Here is a 20,612-nt window from a genome sequence, read left to right as displayed (position 1 = left end):
CCAGACAGATACAGTATGCTACTGTATCCTCCTGGATCGGTCAGCCGACCGATCCAGCACGACACAATAGCGTTCCAGAGGTTTCGGGTACCTGGATCGGTCAGCCGACCGATCCAGCCACACCTGGATCTGATCTGCCGACCGATCCAGCCACACATGGATCGGTCTGCCCGACCGATCCAGTTGGGAACCGAATGCCCCATAGCTTCGATCGATCTGCGGATCGATCGACAGGTCGGTAGTTAGTTGGGAAGTGTAGTTTCTAGTCCCTAGCCGAGTTGGGATGTTCAGTTTCCCCTCCTTAGCATATGTACACCAGCAAAGAAGGTCTTTAGACCTTTCTTAGCAGTTGTATCCGTCATTAGTAGAGTAAAATTTTAATTAGCCCAGCTTTCCGCACAGTATAGTTTAGCATAATTGTAGCGACCGGCCTTACAGCCAGTACCCAGAAGGTGGGTACTTCCTACACATACATCAGCATTGACCTACAGCTTCCCAAGTAAGAATACCTCTACTCTCTTTATTGTTCTTGCTTTCTAGTTACTGTTCATTTTATATGCATACCGCTTTGTTATTATGGGTTAGTTTTAAACATGATATCAGTAGTTATATAACTGTGATTACATTAGTTATGTTATGTTCTCTATGTCTTTAGAAATGGCACGAGGACGCCCAGCTAGAAGGGCACTAGCTACTGAGCCCCAGCAAGAGGCAGGCAGTTCAGTGCCTCCTCCGGACCTTACAGCATTAGTGGCTCAGTTACAGCAGCAGCTAGCTGAACAGCAACAGGAAATAGTCACCTTAAAGGCTAACCAGCAGAATACCGACTCCAGAAGTCTTAGAGGTTCCACCAGCCCAGCCTACAGCGCCAACGCCAGCACCAGTACCAGCACCAGCGGTCCCAGCAGCTGAGCCAAGAAAGGAAGCCTATCTGATCCAGTGGCAGCGAGTCAAGCCAGAGAACTTCTCAGGCACTAGTGAACCATGGGATGCACAAGCCTGGTTCAAAACACTGGAGAGCACGATGGAGCTTCTGGACTGGCCAGAACACGAGAAGGTGAAGTGTGCCTCCTTCTGCCTGACAGGAGACGCACGCATGTGGTGGGAAAGAATCAGAACGAAGTGCCCAGTGAACCAGATGTCATGGGCTGACTTCGAGAAAGAATTCTTCGAGGAGTTCTTTCACATACGGGTTACAAACCGCCACTACGACGAGTTCACTGAGTTTCGTCAGGGCAACCTATCAGTTGAGGAAGCCGTGAAGAAATTCAACAGGTTGGCTCGTCTATGCCCAGAGCTAGTCAGCATAGAAAAGGAACGAATCCGGTTGATGCTCAAGATGCTGAGGCCAGAGATAGCAGTGAACGTGGCTGGTGGCATACATAGGCCACAAACCACAGAGGAGTTAGTGAGCAGTGCCTTAACTACAGAGCATTACCAGAACAGCATAAAGCAGCAGAAGCAAGTCTCCTCAAAGTCCAAAGGCCAAGGAAACTCTCACACTCAAAAACAGCAAGGCCACAGCTCTAACTGGAAAGGGAACTCCAACAGCAAGCGCAAATCAGGAAGTGACCCAAAAGGAGGACCATCTAGCAAGCGACCCAGTTACCCAAAGTGTGCTACTTGTGGGAAATTCCACCCAGGGGTTTGTTGCAAGGGCACACGAGGATGCTTTGAATGTGGACAAGAAGGGCGCATGGCCAAGCAGTGCCCAAACAAGACCGGTCTTCCTCAGCCACAGCAGATTCAGTATGCAGGCCAGCCAGCTCAGTTATATCAGATGCAGGCCGCTCTAGAAGGTCCACTTATCAGCCAGGGCAGATTAGAAGCCCCTCCAGCTATGGCGAATGCGAGGATCTACTCACTCACCAGAGAGGACGTAGCCAATGCCTCGACAGTTGTCACAGGTTAGATTAGCATTTTACAGTATAGTGCTACTGTTCTATTTGATACTGGGGCAACCCATTCATATATAGCCAGGATGTTCGCCGAAAAATTAGAAATACCCTCAGAAGTACTCAGTGGACAGTTTTTGACGGCACTACCTTCAGGAGAGATCATGGCATCCACGCACTGGCTTAGAGCAGTGCTAGTCATCATAGCAAGCAGAGAGCTCTTTTGTGATCTGATAGTGCTAGAAATGACCGACTATGACGTTATCTTTGGAATGGACTTTCTGATCAGATACGGTGCTACCATAGAGTGCCGTAAACAGAAAGTTATCTTCCAACCTGAAGCAGCAGTGCAATTTGAATACAGCGGGGAACCAAAGAGAAAGGCCAAGAAGTTTCTCTCAGCTATGAAGGCACAGAGGTTGATGGATTCAGGATGTACGGGGTTCTTAGCACACGTAGTCAGTACCCGTCAGGACAAGGACCAACAATTAGCAGAGGTCCAAGTCGTATGTGACTACCCAGCCGTCTTCCCTGAAGAGTTACCAGGCCTAGAACCAGACAGGGAGATCGAATTTGAGATAGAGCTCATTCCCGGTACAAATCCTATCTCCAAAGCGCCTTATCGCATGGCTCCAGCAGAACTGAAGGAGCTTCAGGAGCAACTACAGGAGCTGCTTGACAAGGGTTTCATACGCCCGAGTCACTCACCATGGGGAGCGCCTGTATTGTTCGTGAAGAAGAAGGATGGAAGCATGCGACTGTGCATAGACTACAGATCACTGAACCAAGTCACAATCAAGAACAGGTATCCCCTTCCCAGAATCGATGACCTGTTCGACCAGCTGAAGGGGGCAGCAGTGTTCTCTAAGATAGATCTCAGATCAGGTTATCATCAGGTGAAGGTTAAAGAAGGGGATATACCCAAGACAACATTCAGAACCAGATATGACGAGTTCGTAGTCATGCCCTTTGGCGTGACCAATGCTCCAGCTACATTCATGGATCTCATGAACAGAGTATTCAGAGAGTATTTAGATAAGTTTGTTATTGTGTTTATCGATGACATTCTTATCTATTCGAGAACTCAGAAGAACATTGAGCACTCGAAACTAGTATCAGACCCTTCAAGAAGACCACCTATACGCCAAGTTCACGAAATGTGAATTTTGTTAGATCAGTGTCCTTCCTGGGTCACATCATCTCAAAGGAGGGTGTCATGGTAGACCCCATAAGATAGAAGCTGTGAGCAATTGGAAGCGACCCAAGAACGCTAGCGAGATCGAAGCTCGGGATTAGCGAGCTATTACGTAAAATTGAGAGGACTTCTCCAGATAGCCTCCCACCGATGCCTACCGTAAAGAATGAAAGTATCAGTGGACCGAGGATCAGTGAGCAATGAAAAGGAGATTGACCAGGTGCTCCCATTTTGGCTCTACCAGACAACACAGCTTTGACATCTATAGTGATGCCTCTAAGTTGGGACTAGGAGCAATACTGATGCAAAACGGCAAGCGATATGCCTCCAGACAACTCAAGGATTATGAGAAGAATTATCCTACTCATGACCTTGAGCTTGCAGCAGTAGTGTTCGCTCTCAAAATTTGGAGACATTACTTATATAGAGCTCAGAGTGTATACAGATCATCGGAGTCTGAAGTACTTCTTCACTCGAAGGATCTGAACATGCGACAACGCAAATGGCTTGAGTTGGTCAAAGACTACGATATAGACATCCTCTACCATCCAGGGAAAGCCAATAAGGTAGACGACGCACTTAGCAGAAAATCCAATGCTACCTTATTATCTCTTACAACCATGTCACCGCCCCTACAAGGAGATCGTAGATTTCGGTCTCGAGCTCATCGTTGGGCTCTCTACTATGACCTTAGAGTCTACCTTGCTTGGTGATATTCACCACCAGAGCAGGACCACGAAATTCGTAAAATCAAGCAAGGGCTAGCGTAATCGAAAGTAGAGAATTCAGAGTGTCCGATAGAGGGTGTTGTATTTTGGTGACAGACTCTGTGTTCCAGATCGGGAGGAACTATGGAGATTTTAGATGAGGCTCACAGGACTCCTATGCGATGCATCCGAGTTCCACCAAAATGTATCAAGACCGAAGAAACGTTTTTGGTGGCCCGGATGAAGCGAGACATCGCCAGATATGTTAGCATCTGCCTCACCTATCGAGGGTCAAGGCGAAACATCATCGACCGAGGAGTAGCCTATACAGATTCCAGAATGGAAGTGGGAGGATATCTCTATGGACTTCATAGTGGGACTACCCAGAACCACGAATAGTTTGGATGCCATCCGGGTAATAGTCGACAGGTTGACTAAATCAGCCCACTTTTTAGCTATCAAGATATCCTACTCCATGGAGAAGCTAGCTCAGTTGTATCTCCGTGAGATCGGACTTCATGGAGTCCCACGTACATTATTTCGAGACAAGAGATTTACATCACACTTCGGGAGTGTGTACAACAAGATTGGGCACGGTTAAAGTTCAAGACAAGATTCCATCCTTATGATGGTCGACAGAGCGAGTAAACCTGTACTCAAGATATGCTCCGAGGCGTGCCCTAGATTTCAAGGAAGTTGGTGCAAATATCGAGCTTAGCGAATTTGCATACAACAATAGCTATCGTGCCACTATCGGCATGACACCTTACGAGGCTCTCTATGGGCGGAGGTGTAGATCTCCAATCACTGCATGAGAGTGGTGAATGTAGGAACTAGAGCTTCGATGATCTAGTAGCGATACCACAAGCAGCTATATAGCGATCCGCCAGAGGATAGAGGCAGCTCGAGCCGTAAAAGCTATCGATACACTGAGACCCTTAGAGTTTTCAATTGGGGATTCAGGTTCCTCGGGTAGCTCCCATGAAGGGGGTAATGCGTTTTGGGAAGAAGGGCAAGCTAAGTCCCAGATATGTGGGACCATACCTTATCAGCAGAAGAGTGGGCAAGGTAGCATATGAGCTAGAGCTACCCTAGGAAATGTCAGTTGTCCACAACGTATTTCATGTCTCTATGCTGAAGAAGCATATCCCAGATGCCACCCAGGTGATTGAGCCCCAGTCGGTACAAGTCCGCGAAGATCTCAGTTATGACAGTCGGCCTATTCAGATAATAGACCGAGCAGTTAAGACATTGCGGAACAAGGAAGTACCGTTAGTAAAAGTCATTTGGCAAAGTCACACAGCAGCAGAGGCAACTTGGGAGACAGAAGCCAGCATGAGACAGAAGTACCCAGAATTGTTCTAAGTTCGAGGATGAACTTTTTATAAGGTATGGGGGATTGTAACACCCGAAAATTCTCAAACTTGCATTAGAATTATTCTATGATTTTTCTAGAATTTTTAGATATTTTTCCGAAATTTTCCGAGTAGCAGAAGTAGCAAAAGTAATTAGATAAGCAAAATGGTTTAAGCGGGAATCGAACCCGGGACCTCTCGAGTCCGCTAAACCTTTAGTTAGCCTTAGTAACCGGTGAACCCAGCAGGGCCATGCTGAAAGAAAGAGGAACCAATTATATTTATATTAGAGTTGGGTTCAATAATCCACTTAATATAAATTAAGAACTTAAGTTGGGTTTGGTTTAATTTGGTTCGGCAGCCTCTCCTCACAAAACCTCACGCCACTTTCTTCCTCCAAACCCTCACGCCGAACACCTCTCTTCTCTTCCTCCTTCTCTCGGCGCCACACCAAGAAGACCTAGGGTTCTCTCCCTAGGGCCCCAAGGTCACTTTTCGGCGATGATTTCAGCACAAGGACGTTCCCCTCCGCGAGTAGAGCACGTGGACGCGAGCGAATCGTCGAGAAGTCGTCTCCACCGGAATTTCTAGCGATTAGATTTGTAAGAAATCTAGCACACAATGTAAGAAACCCCTCACCTGCAGTATAATAGCTTACGTTTGAGTTTTTATGCTTTAGTTAGGATGTATGCGGATTTTTATCGATATCTAGGGTGTATTTAACTCTCTTCGCAGATTAGGGATTTAGTTGAGCACCTCTAGATGGGCCGGGTACGTCTTCCCTCTTCAGATAGGAGGTTAGACGTTGTCGGGTGCCTAGAGGTGGTCTCCCTAATGGGGGAGAAGAGTTAGAGCATCCTAGGGGTTCGATTAAATGTCTAGCTCAGTAATAGACAGTTTAAAGAACTTATTAAATGCACTAGAAGCATTTAAAACAGCAAGTTAGTTTATTTCAACTTATGTAGGACTACAGTCCAATGGGTAGGCTCCCACAGTCGCCTCTACGTTCAGACAACCTAGTTCTAGGTTCAGATAACCTAGATGCAGCAAAATAAGTATATAGCATTCAGTATTTTACTTTCAGCAGTGGCACTGTACTGGATTAGATATCCACTGGGCTGGACTCCCATAGTCGTCCCTAGGTTTAGCTAACCTAGTAAACCCTACTAGATTCAGAACTTGCAATCCCGGGTTTGGATAGGGATGTGCGCATAGTAAGTACAGTTGTCAGGGCCCATCAGCAGCATGTTTAGTATTTTCACTTATTATATGTATAGTTTTCTTCAAATTCACAATCAGTTATGTGAGTTCAGCTTAGTTTCAGTACCAGCTCAGTTAGTTTAGTGCAGATCATGATCAGCTTAGTTCAGTTCCATGATTTGTATTCAGTTTCAGTTTTCATGCGCAGCTCTATTTTTGCAAGTATGATTGCTATGTTCAGTTTAGCACCCGTACTCAGTTTTTAATAAATGCCATGCTCAATTTTTGTTCATATGAATAAATGCCATGCCATGCCATGTACAGCATCTACTTTCCAACAGCATGTTTTTAAAACATATCTGCATCGTATGCATGTTTTTGTGAGGTAGATGGTTTCTTACTAAGCTTTTTAGCTTACATATACTACTTTTCTTATACTGCAGATACAGGTAAAAGAAAAGTGGACCAGTAGCGGAGGCTGGAGGGCAATGCTATCAGGATGTGTGTGGGCAGGAGTTGGAATAAAGATCTTTGGGATCTAAAAAGTTTTACTTCAGTATTAGTACTTAGTGGTTTCAGTTATTACTATTCAGTTTTTGATTTGTTAAGTGTTATGAAATAGTAAACCATGCACTATGTAGTATGCCAGGTTTAGAATATTAGTAGTTTTATAGTAGTGTGATTTGCATTGATTTAGAGTGGTTGCAGGTGGTTTTGGCACGACAAAGTGTCGAAATCAGCATCTCTGATTTCGTATCAGGAAATCAGACGCTGGATCGGTCTGCCGACCGATCCAGTAGTGTACCAGGCTTCTGGATCGGTCCGTCGACCGATCCAGACAGATACAGTATGCTATTGTATCCTCCTGGATCGGTAAGCCGACCGATCCAGCACGATACAGTAGCGTTCCAGGAATTTCAGGAGGTGGATCGGTCTGTCAACCGATCCAGACAGATACAGTATGCTACTGTATCCTCCTGGATCGGTCAGCCGACCGATCTAGCACGACACAGTAGCGTTCCAGAGGTTTCGGGTAACTGGATCGGTCAGCCGACCGATCCAGCCACACTTGGATCGGATCTGCCGACCGATCCAGCCACACATGGATTGGTCTGCCCGACCGATCCAGTTGGGAACCGAATGCCCCATAGCTTCGATCAATCTGCGGATCGATCGGCAAGTCGGTAGTTAGTTGGGAAGTGTAGTTTCTAGTCCCTAGCCGAGTTGGGATGTTCAGTTTCCCCTCCTTAGCATATGTACACCAGCAAAGAAGGTCTTTAGACCTTTCTTAGCAGTTGTATCCGTCATTAGTAGAGTAAAATTTTAATTAGCCCAGCTTTCCACACAGTATAGTTTAGCATAATTGTAGCGACCGGCCTTACAGCCAGTACCCAGAAGGTGGGTCGTTACACTACCCGACAGGGTAACCAAATGCAACCTACCCGGTAGGGTAATTAGGGCTAGAATAAAAAGGGCTAAGTTTAACTTGACCCGCGGTACTGATGAAGTATTGGATGATAGTACGTTAGGAAAGCTTAGTCTATGCATGTCAGGAAGATATGGCTTCGACCTGGTGCATTTGGCTAAGTGGAACTGACCGAAGCTACCCTTTATGGATCATAACTAGTTAGACCAAGGTTTTGTACTAAGTTTAGTGGATAGGACTATTTGGAAAACCTCGAAGGTATGGTTACTTTAATGATGTCCAGATGACTCACCATAGCCCAGAAGTTTATCCAAAGAATGCCTATTTGTTGAGCCCAAAGCTAAACTTGAATCTAACACAAAGTTAAACCTAACCCTATAACTGAACCAAATTCATCTCACAAAAATTATAGGATCCTCTGATTGAAAAATTTAGATTGGGTGAGATGACTAAGGACAAAATTAAAATTAAAATTAACATTAAAAATTAAAATTAAAATTAAAATTAAAATTTAAATTTAAATTTAAAATTTAAAATTTAAATTAATTTAAAAATGTTTAAAAAAACTTATATAAAAACTTATTTAAAAATGTTTTTAAAACTTATTTAAAAACTTATTTAAAATGTTTTTTAAAAAAAAACTTATTTAAAAACTTGTTTAAAAATGATTTAAAAACTTATTTAAAATGTTTTAAAAACTTATTTAAAATCTTTTAAACTTATTTAAAAATCTTATAGTTAAGAACTTATTAAATTAAAGTAAAATTTCTCAAAATTACTTACCTTACTTAACTTGAAACAAACTTAACCATCTAAATGCTAACCTAAACTAGGTGAGATGAAAAGGAACTTAATTCTATAAAACTATCTTTTGATCCATCAAATAGAATCCAATTCAAAAACTTTATGTGTAGGAATTGAATCATTAGATGTTGGATAGTGGATGTTCCAAACATATGACTGGAGATAGAATGAAGTTCACTAAACTCAAATGCAAGAACTCAATTTTTTCTTAGGCTTACAAATTAAACAAACCAAAGATGAAATCTATATTTTTCAAACTAAATATGCTAAGGAACTAATTAAAAAATTTGGCATGGAAAATTCAAAAATTATAAATACACCAATGGCAACTAATATCAACATTGATTCTGACCCTGAAGGAAAACCAGTAGATCCAAAACACTATAGAAGTGTAATAGGTAGCTTACTCTACCTAACTGCAAGTCGACCCGACATACTATTTGCAGTAGGTATGTGTGCAAAATACCAATCCTGTGCAAAAGAGTCACATCTAATATATGCTAAAAGAATACTTAGATACATTAAAGGCACCCTAAATGTAGGACTCTAGTACCCTAGAACTTGCACCTTTGACCTTTTTGGCTATTCTGATTCAGACTATGCCGGGTGCAAACTAGATAGAAAAAGCACAAGTGGTAGCTGTCAAATTCTAGGTCAGTGCCTAGTAAGTTGGTCAAGCAGAAAGCAACACTGCGTTACTTTATCCACTACTGAAGCTGAATACATAGCCCTATGAGAATGTGCATCTCAACTTTTGTGAATGATGCATACACTAAAAGACTATCAACTAGAATATAAAAATATAAAAATTTTAATTGATAATATAAGTTTAATTAATCTGACCAAAAATCTAATTCACCACTCTAGGACTAAACACATAGAGATAAAACACCATTTTGTAAGGGATCAGGTAGCTAGAGGTTAAATTGTACTTAACCATGTTGAGTCCAAATCAAACATAGTTGACATTTTCACAAAACCCTGAACTGAACTCGAGTTCAGTGCACTTAGAAGACAAATAGGAATGTGTTGGCTAGAATAGATCTTGATTTTCAAACCAACTTCTTACATCTAATTTTAAAAATTTTTTGTTGGTGTTCAAAATTGCTTAATCTTAAAATTATCTTTTAAAATTCTAGGAAAAATAATGCTTTTAAAATCCCAATCTTATTAGTTTTTCAAAATTTGGACTCAGCCTAGGATCTTCCCCCTAGAAATCATGTTCCCCTAGTTTCATCCAGAGCATCTCACAAACACACTAGGCATAACCTGTTTGTGTTTGAAAGAAACTTAGAACGACATGAGATGCATAGGGTAGCCTGGACTCCAGAATGCCTATTTCTGTGCATCATAGTGAGTCTGAGCGTTAAAAACTAACTTTACATTAATCAAGTTAAATGATCCAGCCCTAGTCAAATCTAACTGGATTACTAACTTAACTTGACTAACCAAGTGAAAACTTTTGACCTCTAGGAATTCAGCCAGTAGCTAAAGGTTAGACAGTTGGTTAAGAATATTAAAATTTCAAGTTGACTCATGCTTGCACCTTAGGGCTCTGATAGCTCACTAAAGGAAATTGGTTAATTTGAAATCCACTTAACTTAACTCATGCTTGGACATTAGGTTCTTAAATAATTTCTCCTCCTTTGCCTTAAAACTCCTTATTCGTCTAAATATTTTATGATTTCTATAGTCGTCTTCAAAATTAACTAAGTCAAATCAAAAGTTTTTTTATTTAATATTATTTTAAAAAAAAATCCTTACAACTTAGCTAACTATTTTCTAAAATGTTCTGTTCAAGCATTTTACAAAAAGTCTCAAGGTTACCTAATTTTTTTTTAAGCTTTTAGAAATTATTCGAAAAGCTTTTCGAAATCAATGTCTTTTAAAAAGGCTTTAAAAATTTAACGAAATATTTTTCAACAAAGCCTTTCGAAACTAGCTAAGTCATTTTTTCATCAAATCTAAATTTTGGCTAAATTTAAGCTAAATTTGCACAAATTTTGGCTAAGTAAAAGGAGTTGTCCAAAACTAAAGTAATTTCAATTTAGCTATCTTTCAGTTCAAAGAAAAATCGTTTTAGCTAAATTACTAAACTTAGTTTTCTTCTGCATTAATTTGTTTACTTCAAAAACAAGTTTTTACTTAGCAAATGTTGTTTTAAGAGTGTAACCTTTTTGTTGAATACGTAACTTATTGGTTTTTCATCTTGTCTTTTCCCTACAAAATTTTTTTGATATATGGCAAAGGGGGAGAGTAGGACAAATTCAAATTAAGGATAAGAAAAAGAGCTCTTATTAAGGGGGAGCCTTATGCATTTAGCTTATTTAGCTTGCTTACATTCTCACTTAAACTTCTTACTTAAAAAGCTTGCTTATATTCATTGATACATCCGTTTACTTATGCTTGTTTTACTTAACTTTGAATTTAAGTTGTCATAATCAAAAAGGGGAAGATTGTTGGTGTGGGAAGCATCCGACGATCGAACCAGTGTTTTGATAATGGTAAAGGATTCAAAGTTAAGGTTATGTTGTGATCTAATAGTTTGAATGAGCTTGCAGGAAAGTCCTAAATATACTTAGGCAAAAGTCCTAACTGAGGTTAGGCAAGTGAAAATGCTAGGGGCGGTAACCCTAGGTCATAGGGGGTGGTAACCCTATGCGGAAAGTCTTGGTGGGACGAGGGCTTCAGGCAAAAATCCTAGGGGTGGTAACCCTAGGTGGAAAGTCCTGGTGTCGCGAACCAGGTGGAAGACTGGACGGGTCTGGGAGCGGGCGTCCAGCAGAAAGTCCGAAAGCATTGAGCACTGAGCAAAAGTCCAATCGATTTGGAGGATCGCACTGGCAATAGGTAACTCTCCGGAGAGGAGTATGTGAGGACGCGTTCCCCGGAGAGGGAATAGTAGGCGTCGGGTCAACCTAGGGTTTTCGGTTGGAAATCCGAAGTCAGCCCTGGACAGTCTAGAGACTATCAAACACCTTTCTTATCATATTTATGTGTTCTAACCTTGTCTTGCAGGGTATATGTGTATTTTGTGGACTAACACATTGTGCAGGGACAAAAGAGCACACTTGGCCTCGGATGAACAATGTCCGAGGCGCCTCCATAGAGCTTGGAGGCGCCTCGGGTGCAAGCCATAAGAAGTCAGCGCAGCAAGGCTTGAGGTGCCTTGGAATAGGCTGGAGGCGCCTTGAACCAAGCCTTGGAGGCGCCTTGGACCAGCCTTGGAGGCGCCTTCAAGTGGATGAGGTGCGACCGGATCAGTGCTGATCCACGCGGCTGACTCGGCGGGTTGGAGGCACCTTGGATGAGCTTTAAGGCACCTCCAGCAGCGTATAAAGAAGCTCTCGAGGCAGCACTCATGACATCACCTTCTAAGCGATTCTTTTGCGACAAGATGCCAACGAGAAGTTCCCGAAGTGCTGTAGCAACATCCCGACGACCCGAAACTACAGATTTGATATTCTTGTTGTCGGTATTACTTTCTTTACAGTTCAAATTGTAATTAGTTTGTAATAACTTTTCGAGCTTATAGTTGTTGCCCACCGGAAGTGATCAACGATCGCGGGCCTTGGAGTAGGAGTCGCCACAGGCTCCGAACCAAGTAACTCCTCATGTCTTTGTGTGTGATTGTCCTTTTAAATTCCGTTACATTTATCACTCGTGTTTTAAATCGATGAAAATAGCCACAAGCGCTATTCACCCCCCTTTAGTGCTTCTCGATCCAACAAAGAGCATCTAGTGTGCAAGCTCAATCGGTCCATTTATGGACTAAAGCAAGCTTCAAGATCTTGGAACATCCGGTTTAACGAAGTAATCCAGTCATATGGATTTATTCAGTGTCAGGATGAGTCTTGTGTATACAAGAAGTGTAATGAAAATGTGGTGGTATTTCTTGTACTATACGTAGATGACATTTTGTTAATTGGCAACAATGTCAAAGTGTTATCGGACGTAAGAGTATGGTTATCCAGACAATTCGATATGAAGGACTTAGGAGAATGTGCACATATTCTTGGAATCAAAGTCATAAGGGATCGTAAGAAAAGGATATTGTGCCTATCTCAAGCTTCATATATAGATACAATCCTTGCTCGCTTTAGTAAGCAAAACTCCAAGAAAGGTTTCTTACCTTTTCAGCATGGAGTAGCTTTATCTAAAGAGATGTCTCCGAAGACATCAAAAGAGATAGAGGACATGAAGGCAGTTCCTTATGCTTCGGCTGTAGGAAGCCTAATGTATGCAATGTTGTGTACGAGATCGAATATCTATTTTGTCGTGGGCATGGTTAGCAGATATCAAAGTAACCCTGGACAAGGACATTGGACTGCTGTAAAACATATATTGAAGTACCTGAGAAGAACTAGAGATTATATGCTAGTTTACCAAGCAGATGATATGCTCCCTGTGGGTTACACGGATTCAGACTTCCAATCAGATAGAGACAATAGTTAGTCTACATCAGGCTATGTGTTTACTTTAGGAGGTGGAGTCATTGCATGGAGGAGTGTTAAGTAGAAATACGTTTCAGACTCAACCATGGAAGCTAAGTATGTGGGCAGCCTCTGAGGCAGCCAAAGAAGCTGTATGGTTTAGGAACTTCCTAATGGACTTAGATGTGATTCCTGGTTTACCCAAAATCATCACAATTTATTGTGATAATAGCGGTGCAGTTGCAAACTCGAAGGAACCACGAGCCCATAAGGCGAGTAAACATATAGAGCGCAAGTACCACCTGATACGAGACATCGTCAAGCGAGGAGAAGTTGTCGTCGCCAAGATTGCATCAGCAGATAACCTGGCAGATCCTTTCACTAAGGCACTTCCGGCGAAAGCTTTTGATCGACATGTGGAGGGGATGGGAATCAGATGTATGGTAGCAGATATGGTAACTTAGTCTTTTAGTATAAGTGGAAGATTGTTAGAGTATATACTAAAATCCTAGCTTTTGTAAACATTTATTTTGAAATAAAGAATCACATTGGTCAAAAATGTCTACATTTATATGCTAAGTGTAGTTGTTCAATTAATTTATATTGTAGATAACATGATGTGTGATGTCACACACAGAAGATCATGTTATCGGTTCTTTATAAAATATAAACAGTAGCTCGCAACTAAGATGGAAAGGAACAAACCATTGGAATAGTCATAGTGTAATTAGGTATTAGTTTATCTTGACTAATAAATTACACTAGTACACTCTAAGTGTATTGAGCAGGACCATTTAAGGTAAGTTTCTTTTATTCTGACTTAATAAAAGAACAAGACCTTAGTTATTATGGAAGTATGTGCTCTTAATCCTAATATAATAACAAGCACATATATTTAGTATTTATTTCTTTAACTTATCAAAGGGTGAGATTTAGCTCGATAAATCAACAAGCCCTATAAGTTGGGAAATGATATTACTTATAGTGTGTGTTGTTGATTATAGAAGGAAACTGTGTCCTAATAATCTAGGTTGATAATGTCCCCAAGAGGAGCTCATAAGGATTGTCATATTAAACCCTGCAGGTGGACTTAGTCCAACATGACGATAAGGTTGAGTGGTACTACTCTTGGACTAAGATATTAATTGAAGTGAGTTGTCAGTAACTCATTTAATTAGTGGACATTCGACATCTTAAACACAAGGAGATTAACACACTCATAATAAGAAGGAGCCCAAAATGTAATTTGGGATTGTTGCGGTAGTTCAATAATAATTCTTTAGTAGTATGAATTATTATTGATGAAATTAAGTTGAGTGTTCGGGGTGAACACGGGAAGCTTAATTTCATCGGGAGACCAAAACCAATTCCTCCTCTCGGTCCCTATCGTAGCCTCTTATTTATAAAGAATTATACCCACCTATACCCACCTTTATACCTATCCTAAGGTGGCCGGCTAAGCAAGCTTGGAACCCAAGCTTGGGCAGGCCAAGCAAATAGGATGAGCCAAGTTGTGTCGCCGGCCCTAGCTTGAACCCAAGATTGGTGTGGCCGACCACATTAAATTAAAAGGATTTTAATTTTTAAAAATTTTTCTTATGTGGATTTCATGATTTTAAAAGAGAGTTTAAAATTATAAATCTTTCCTTTTATAGTTTTCTATAAAAGATTTGATATCTTTCCTTATTTGTAGATTAAAAGGAAGATTTTAATTTTGAGAAAACTTTCCTTTTTTGTAACCATGTTCATGATTTAAAAAAGAGTTTTAAAATTATAAATTTTTCCTTTTATATGTTTCTATAAAAGATAAGAAAAGATTTGATATCTTTCCTTATTTGTAGATTGAGAGGAAGATTTTAATTTTAAAAGATAATTTTTCTTTTTGAAAATCATCCACATGTTTTAATAGAGAGATTTTAATTTATAAAATTCCTTTTATAGCCAACCATGAAGGGATAAATTATTAGAGAAATTTTTATTTTAAAATTTCTGGAAACAAATTAGAAAGTTTTAATTTTATGTTAAAACATTCCTTGCTTGGAGCAATAAGGTGGCCGACCATGATATTTAGGAAAAGGAAATTGGTTTTAATCAATTAAAATTTTCCTTTTCTTGGCAAAGAAAATAAGGAAGGTTTTATTTAATTTTTCCTTATTTGCCAAGACTAAGAAATATAAAAGAGGGGGTAGGAGTGCCTTCATGAGACACAACTCTATTCTATTTTCCTCCCTCTCTTCCTTGGTGGTGGTCGGCCCTAGACCTTGCTCTTCTCCTCTTCTCTTCTTCTTTAGTGGCCGGTTTCATCCCTCTCTTGGAGCTTTTGTTGGTGGCCGATTCTAGCTAGGAGAAGAAGGAGAGAAAGGAGGTTTTGTTTTGAGCATCCCATGGAGCTTGGTGGTGGTGGCCGATGTTAGTTAGAGCCCTAGAGCCAATCATATGATGATTGTTGTATGGACTCGATGTATCATATTCCTATATGTTTATAAAGGCATTTCTTTTATGGTTATTATACTTACTTGTATTGGTGCCAAATAACTAAGTATAATAGCGTCCTTGAGTAGAAGGTTCTTATCTATATCAATCGATTGGTTGAATCAATAGTGAGATGATATAGAGAACACTACTCTTAATCATTCCTAGTCAAGTATTAACATTCAGGGACAATGTTAATGCGACGAGACTAGCATGTAGGTCAACTCAATGACTTGATCTCATAAGTCATGGATATAAAGATATCAAGTTGACACATGGGTATGCATTGGAGAATGTATACTGAATGACCCGCTATGAGAAAGTATCATGGATCGTTATATGAGTGTCATATACTTTCTTATGTGACTATTAGTATGACTATTAGTCCTTAGACCTGAAGTCACCATGGCTCCCTACATAAGGAGTTGCATACTGGGTATGTAACAAATTATGCGGAGGGATGTGAGTGATGTAGATGGGATCTATCCCTCCTATATGACGGGAGCGACATCATTATTCTTGATAGAGTGAGACCACTAAGTGCATGACCATGCCCAAATGAGTCAATATAAGATATTGAGCTCATTTGATTAGAGTGAGTCTACTTGGATTTCAAGATTTAGATTGATTAGAGGATGACACGGTCTATGCCTCAAATTGATCAATCTAGATGTCAAGGATAGAATGACATTATCATATATTGTGAAGGGTCACAATTAGTAGTCACAAGGTGGTGTTGGATCTCAACATTTTTGTAACTTGGGTAGTAATGATGTGTTGCTAGATACCACTCATTACTTATGCTTCTAAATGGGTTTATGAGCATTGCCAACGTTACAAGAACCTATAGGGTCACACACAAAGGGCAATTAGATGGAGAATAGGTTCATATGATGAACCAAGAGGATTAGGTTCATATGATGAACCAAATTAGATTAAGAGTAATCCAAATTATACTAATTGAGTTGGGCTCAATTTGATTCATGTATTGAATGAGTCTAATTTAGATTATGACTCATTGAATCAATTTAATTTAATGGATAGAGGTTCACTAAATTAAATTGACTTGAACCAAAGGTTGAATTTGATCAACCATGGGAGAATTTAAGTAAAGTTTGACTTGACTTGAGAGGGAAGATGAAGAGTCAAGTTTGACTTAACTTTGACTTGACCAAATGTCATGTCATTGTGACTTGGCATAGGGCCAACCAATGATGGTGTTACACATCATCAAAGCCACATCATTTAGTCAAGATTGACTTGACCAAATGCCACCTCATGAGGGAGACCAAGAGCCATGACTCTTGGTATCCCATGGAGGTTTATAACCTCTCCATGAAGTGGCCGACCACTTGATTGCAAGTGAATGCGATTGTGTGCTCATTCACTCCTTCTTCTTCCTCATCTCTTCCTCTCTACTCTCCCTCTTCCTCCATTGCCATGAGCCACAAAGAGTGCTAGCACACTCTAGTGTCTTTTCTCCATCTCGTTGTTCGTGTGGATACATATAGAGGAGTGTTCATTTGACACTCTCGAGGTCCGACAACCTTGGACGAGCGAGATAAGCGAAGGGCTTCGCATCAAAGGTATAAAATCTCTACCATGTAGATCTAGAGTAGATCTAGAATAGAAACAAGTATATGAATTTATTTTAATCTTCGCACAGATCCGGTGACAAGACTTCGGGGTTTCCGCAATGTCAAAAGCGGTTTTTGCGGCACGAAAGTCCCAACAATAGTATCAGAGCCATGTGTGAAGCGTGTACTTGTTTTATTTTAATTTTTATGAAAAATTATAGATCTGTAAGTTTCTGTGATTTATTTTTATGGATTTTATGTGTATTTTCTCGTAAAGACGAAGCAACAAGTGTTTGGACACTTGTAGGGTTCGACTACCGAGAAACACCTTCCGAAACGGCAAGGTCTCATCCAAAATGTTTTGGGACAGCGGCTTAAGGTGCTGTTAGATCGTCGTGGGACACTCGTGAGACTCATTTCACGAGAAGGGCATGTAGTTTTTTTATTTTTTTATAAGGTATATACCGATCCCAAGATTTTAGGACCGGTTTATAAAAAAAAATTATAAACCCGTTTCATGTAGCGGGGATGAGGTTTATAATGAAAGGCTTATAATATAAATCCTATGCTATAAATACTCCATTACAGATGCCTTAATACAAAATTAATATTTTTGATAATTAAATATAAGATCTAAAATAAATATAATTTAATAAATTTTACGAATAAAATAAAAATATTTTGCCCTTTTAATTTTCATGATTTATTATTAATATACTCATATAAAATTAATACTATACTAGAAAATTTTCTAAAACTAAATAAGGATAATAAATACTATGTACCACTAGGAGGGGAAAAAAATCTACTTGGACTTTTTAATCGCAAGTTTACTAAAACATAAGTTTTTATAATACTGCACCTCTTTTTTTTAATTTTTTTTATAGATATACTACTTTCCTAATACTAACTAAAACTCATTGATAGCTTAAAAAAAAAAAGTCTAGAATCAATTTGTTTTTTCTTTTTTACATAATCAGGCTCAAAAGAGTGTCAAAGAGATTATGATGTTGGGTTTAAAGTGATATTGATAAGTATATTATTCCCATGAATGACTGTCGAAACTCATTCATGGTTAAATATCTTTTTTAAGTTCTCATTGATAGCTAAAGAAGATATAAAATCAGAGAATTTGAGCATGTTTAAATTTAAGAAAGTGTTATGAAGAGATTGATCTAGATTTGGAGTAAATTCAATTTGTTTTTGTTGAATTTAAGAGGAGATTAATTTGAGCATTAAAAACTAAATTTTTTTCCATGGATTAAAAGGATTTAAAATTAGAGAATTTAAGCATGTTTAGAATTATAAGATTATCGTGAAAAAATTGATTAAAAAATAAATCAGATTTGTTTAGGTTCATTAATGACTTTTAGCTAAATCATTAACAGAAGGGTTAGAGTAAGAGAATTTGAATAGTTTCAAACTTAGAAAAATATAAAAAAAGAGTCATTCAGGTTTAGAATAAATTTAATATATGTAGACTTATAAATGAATTTTAATCAAAAATCATTTATAATTGATTTTTTTTGGAAATTATAAAAAATAAAATTTTTAACTCAGGACCATTGATTGATGTTAATTTAATATAAAGCTAAGATTTTTAAGATAAGTATGTTAAATAATTTATTTTTTATCTTATTTGATTCAAATAAGATTTTTTTTACTACTTTACACCCTTTAGTGCGTGAATTAAATATTTGTAAAATGATTTAAAAACTATAGTTATATTCCTCTTTTAACTATTATAAAATAGAAATACAAGCACCAAATTATATAAATAAAAAATTCAATTTATCACCAATAAATTAATGTTAGAAAAAAATGATTAAACTAAAAAAATGGATCCAAATTTTTAATAAGCAAATCTAGTGGAAAAAAACATACATGGGATGAAACGCCCTTTTATCAATAAATTAGAAATATAAAAAAACGGTATTTTAATTTTTGGTCTTTTGGCAGAATTGCAAAAGCTCGATTTGAATCAAAGAAAGGAACTTGGCAGCGAAGAGGATTGAGTCGGCCAATGAAAAACCTCAAGTTCGCAGCTTGCTCGGCTTCAGCAGCATCTCACGAAGATCCGCCGGGTCGATGCCTCCATGCTCGTTCGCAGGACGATAGTAGCCCGTCACCGGATCCGGCACCCAGGAACGCGCCACCTCCCCATCATCTGTCGCCTTCCCCTTCTTCGCCATCCATTCCCCCCGGAAAAAGGCCTCTCCTCCCTCGTGCGCCGCGGCAGACGTCGAGCACAACCTCCTGTATCGACACCCCCCACTGTCAGTACCAGAAACACAAATCTACCTATCGATCGACCACTACGCTGATAAGAAGAGGGAGGAGAAGAAGAAGAACCTGGCGGTGAGGAAACAGAGAGAAGCGCGAAGGTTGACAATGGAAAGAGCAGGAGCCATCGCAGCCGCCTTTACGACTCAATCCGTCTCCTCTTCTCTCTCCTCTCAAGTTTACCTTGCAAAATAGGGTTTGAGAAATAGGGGAGCCAAGGGAGGCTGCTTATTTATAGGAGAACAATCGGATCCGGATCGCCGCCGATTGGAGAAATCGTTCAGGAGGGAGGCGCCACGTGTTTTTTTTCAGTTTATTGAATTCAGGCCATTTAATTCTGATAAAATGTTTTAAAATATTTGCTAGAAGAAAAAAATTAAATAAATGTTTATGCGTTAATATTATTAAATAGAGATAGGGGTGTAAATGAATCAAACCATTTGTAAGTTATTCGAATTTTGATGATATAAAAGTTCGTTTGAGCTCGTTTAATGAGGTTCGTTAAAATAAACAAACCAAGTTCAAGCTTCACAATATTCGGCTTATTAGCTTGTGAACATGTTCGTTAAGCTTATGAATCAATTTTTAAATAAAAAAAATAGTTTTGATATTGAATTTATAGATTTTACACAAATATATTAAATTTATTTATTAGAATAAAATTATAAATTTTAATAAAAATATTATAATTTTCTCTGAGTATATAATTTAATTTTTAATAAATATTTAAATTTATAATTTATATTTATTAAATTCATTTAGACTCGATAAAAGCTCGAATAAACGCGTGAACTATGAATATATTTGTTAAATAAAATTCAAAATCGGCTCGATTATAAACAAATTAATTTCAAATATGTAAATATTCGATTTGACTCGGCTTGATTACATCCTTAGACAGAGAAGATGTACAATTTGCCATAGCAATCACATTAAAAATGGTTAATGGGTTTTGAATTACCATATTAACTTAAGCAGATATCTGAATAGAATTAACCACTGTCCTAAATTAAATAGCCCATCAAATATTAGATGGAGTTTAAATTTAATTTTTAAAATTTAACTACCAATAAATATACGTATGTAATATGGTATTCTTTATATATTGACACTTTATCAAAATTAAACTGCTGAAAATAATAATGTATACAAGAATTAGGAATAAAATAAATAACTCCATATAGAAAAAAATAATTAAAAATTATATTAATTCAAAGACAATTAAAATATAAGATTTTGAATCTACATATACTCAATTCACTAGT

At 38.8% G+C, this 20,612-nt stretch overlaps 1 protein-coding gene across 1 annotated transcript in view; it reads right to left on the bottom strand.

Moving 5' to 3' along the window:
* LOC121973312 (late embryogenis abundant protein 41-like) overlaps positions 1-19,542 on the bottom strand; it is a 29,943-nt gene extending 10,401 nt beyond the window's left edge. Inside the window, exons 1-2 of the mRNA XM_042524821.1 lie at positions 19,417-19,542; positions 19,097-19,320 (exon numbers count right to left, since the gene is read on the bottom strand). Coding sequence (XP_042380755.1) covers positions 19,098-19,320; positions 19,417-19,475 — 282 coding nt within the window. The 5' untranslated portion in view covers positions 19,476-19,542 and the 3' untranslated portion in view covers position 19,097. The remainder of the gene's footprint in view (positions 1-19,096; positions 19,321-19,416) is intronic.
* Between the last annotated feature and the right edge of the window lie 1,070 nt (positions 19,543-20,612).

The sequence above is a fragment of the Zingiber officinale genome, chromosome 4A (genome assembly GCF_018446385.1).
Source record: "Zingiber officinale cultivar Zhangliang chromosome 4A, Zo_v1.1, whole genome shotgun sequence".
Classification (NCBI taxonomy): domain Eukaryota; kingdom Viridiplantae; phylum Streptophyta; class Magnoliopsida; order Zingiberales; family Zingiberaceae; genus Zingiber; species Zingiber officinale.
Note: the sequence above shows the minus strand (reverse complement) of the source record. Positions and strands in the feature narration are given on the sequence as shown.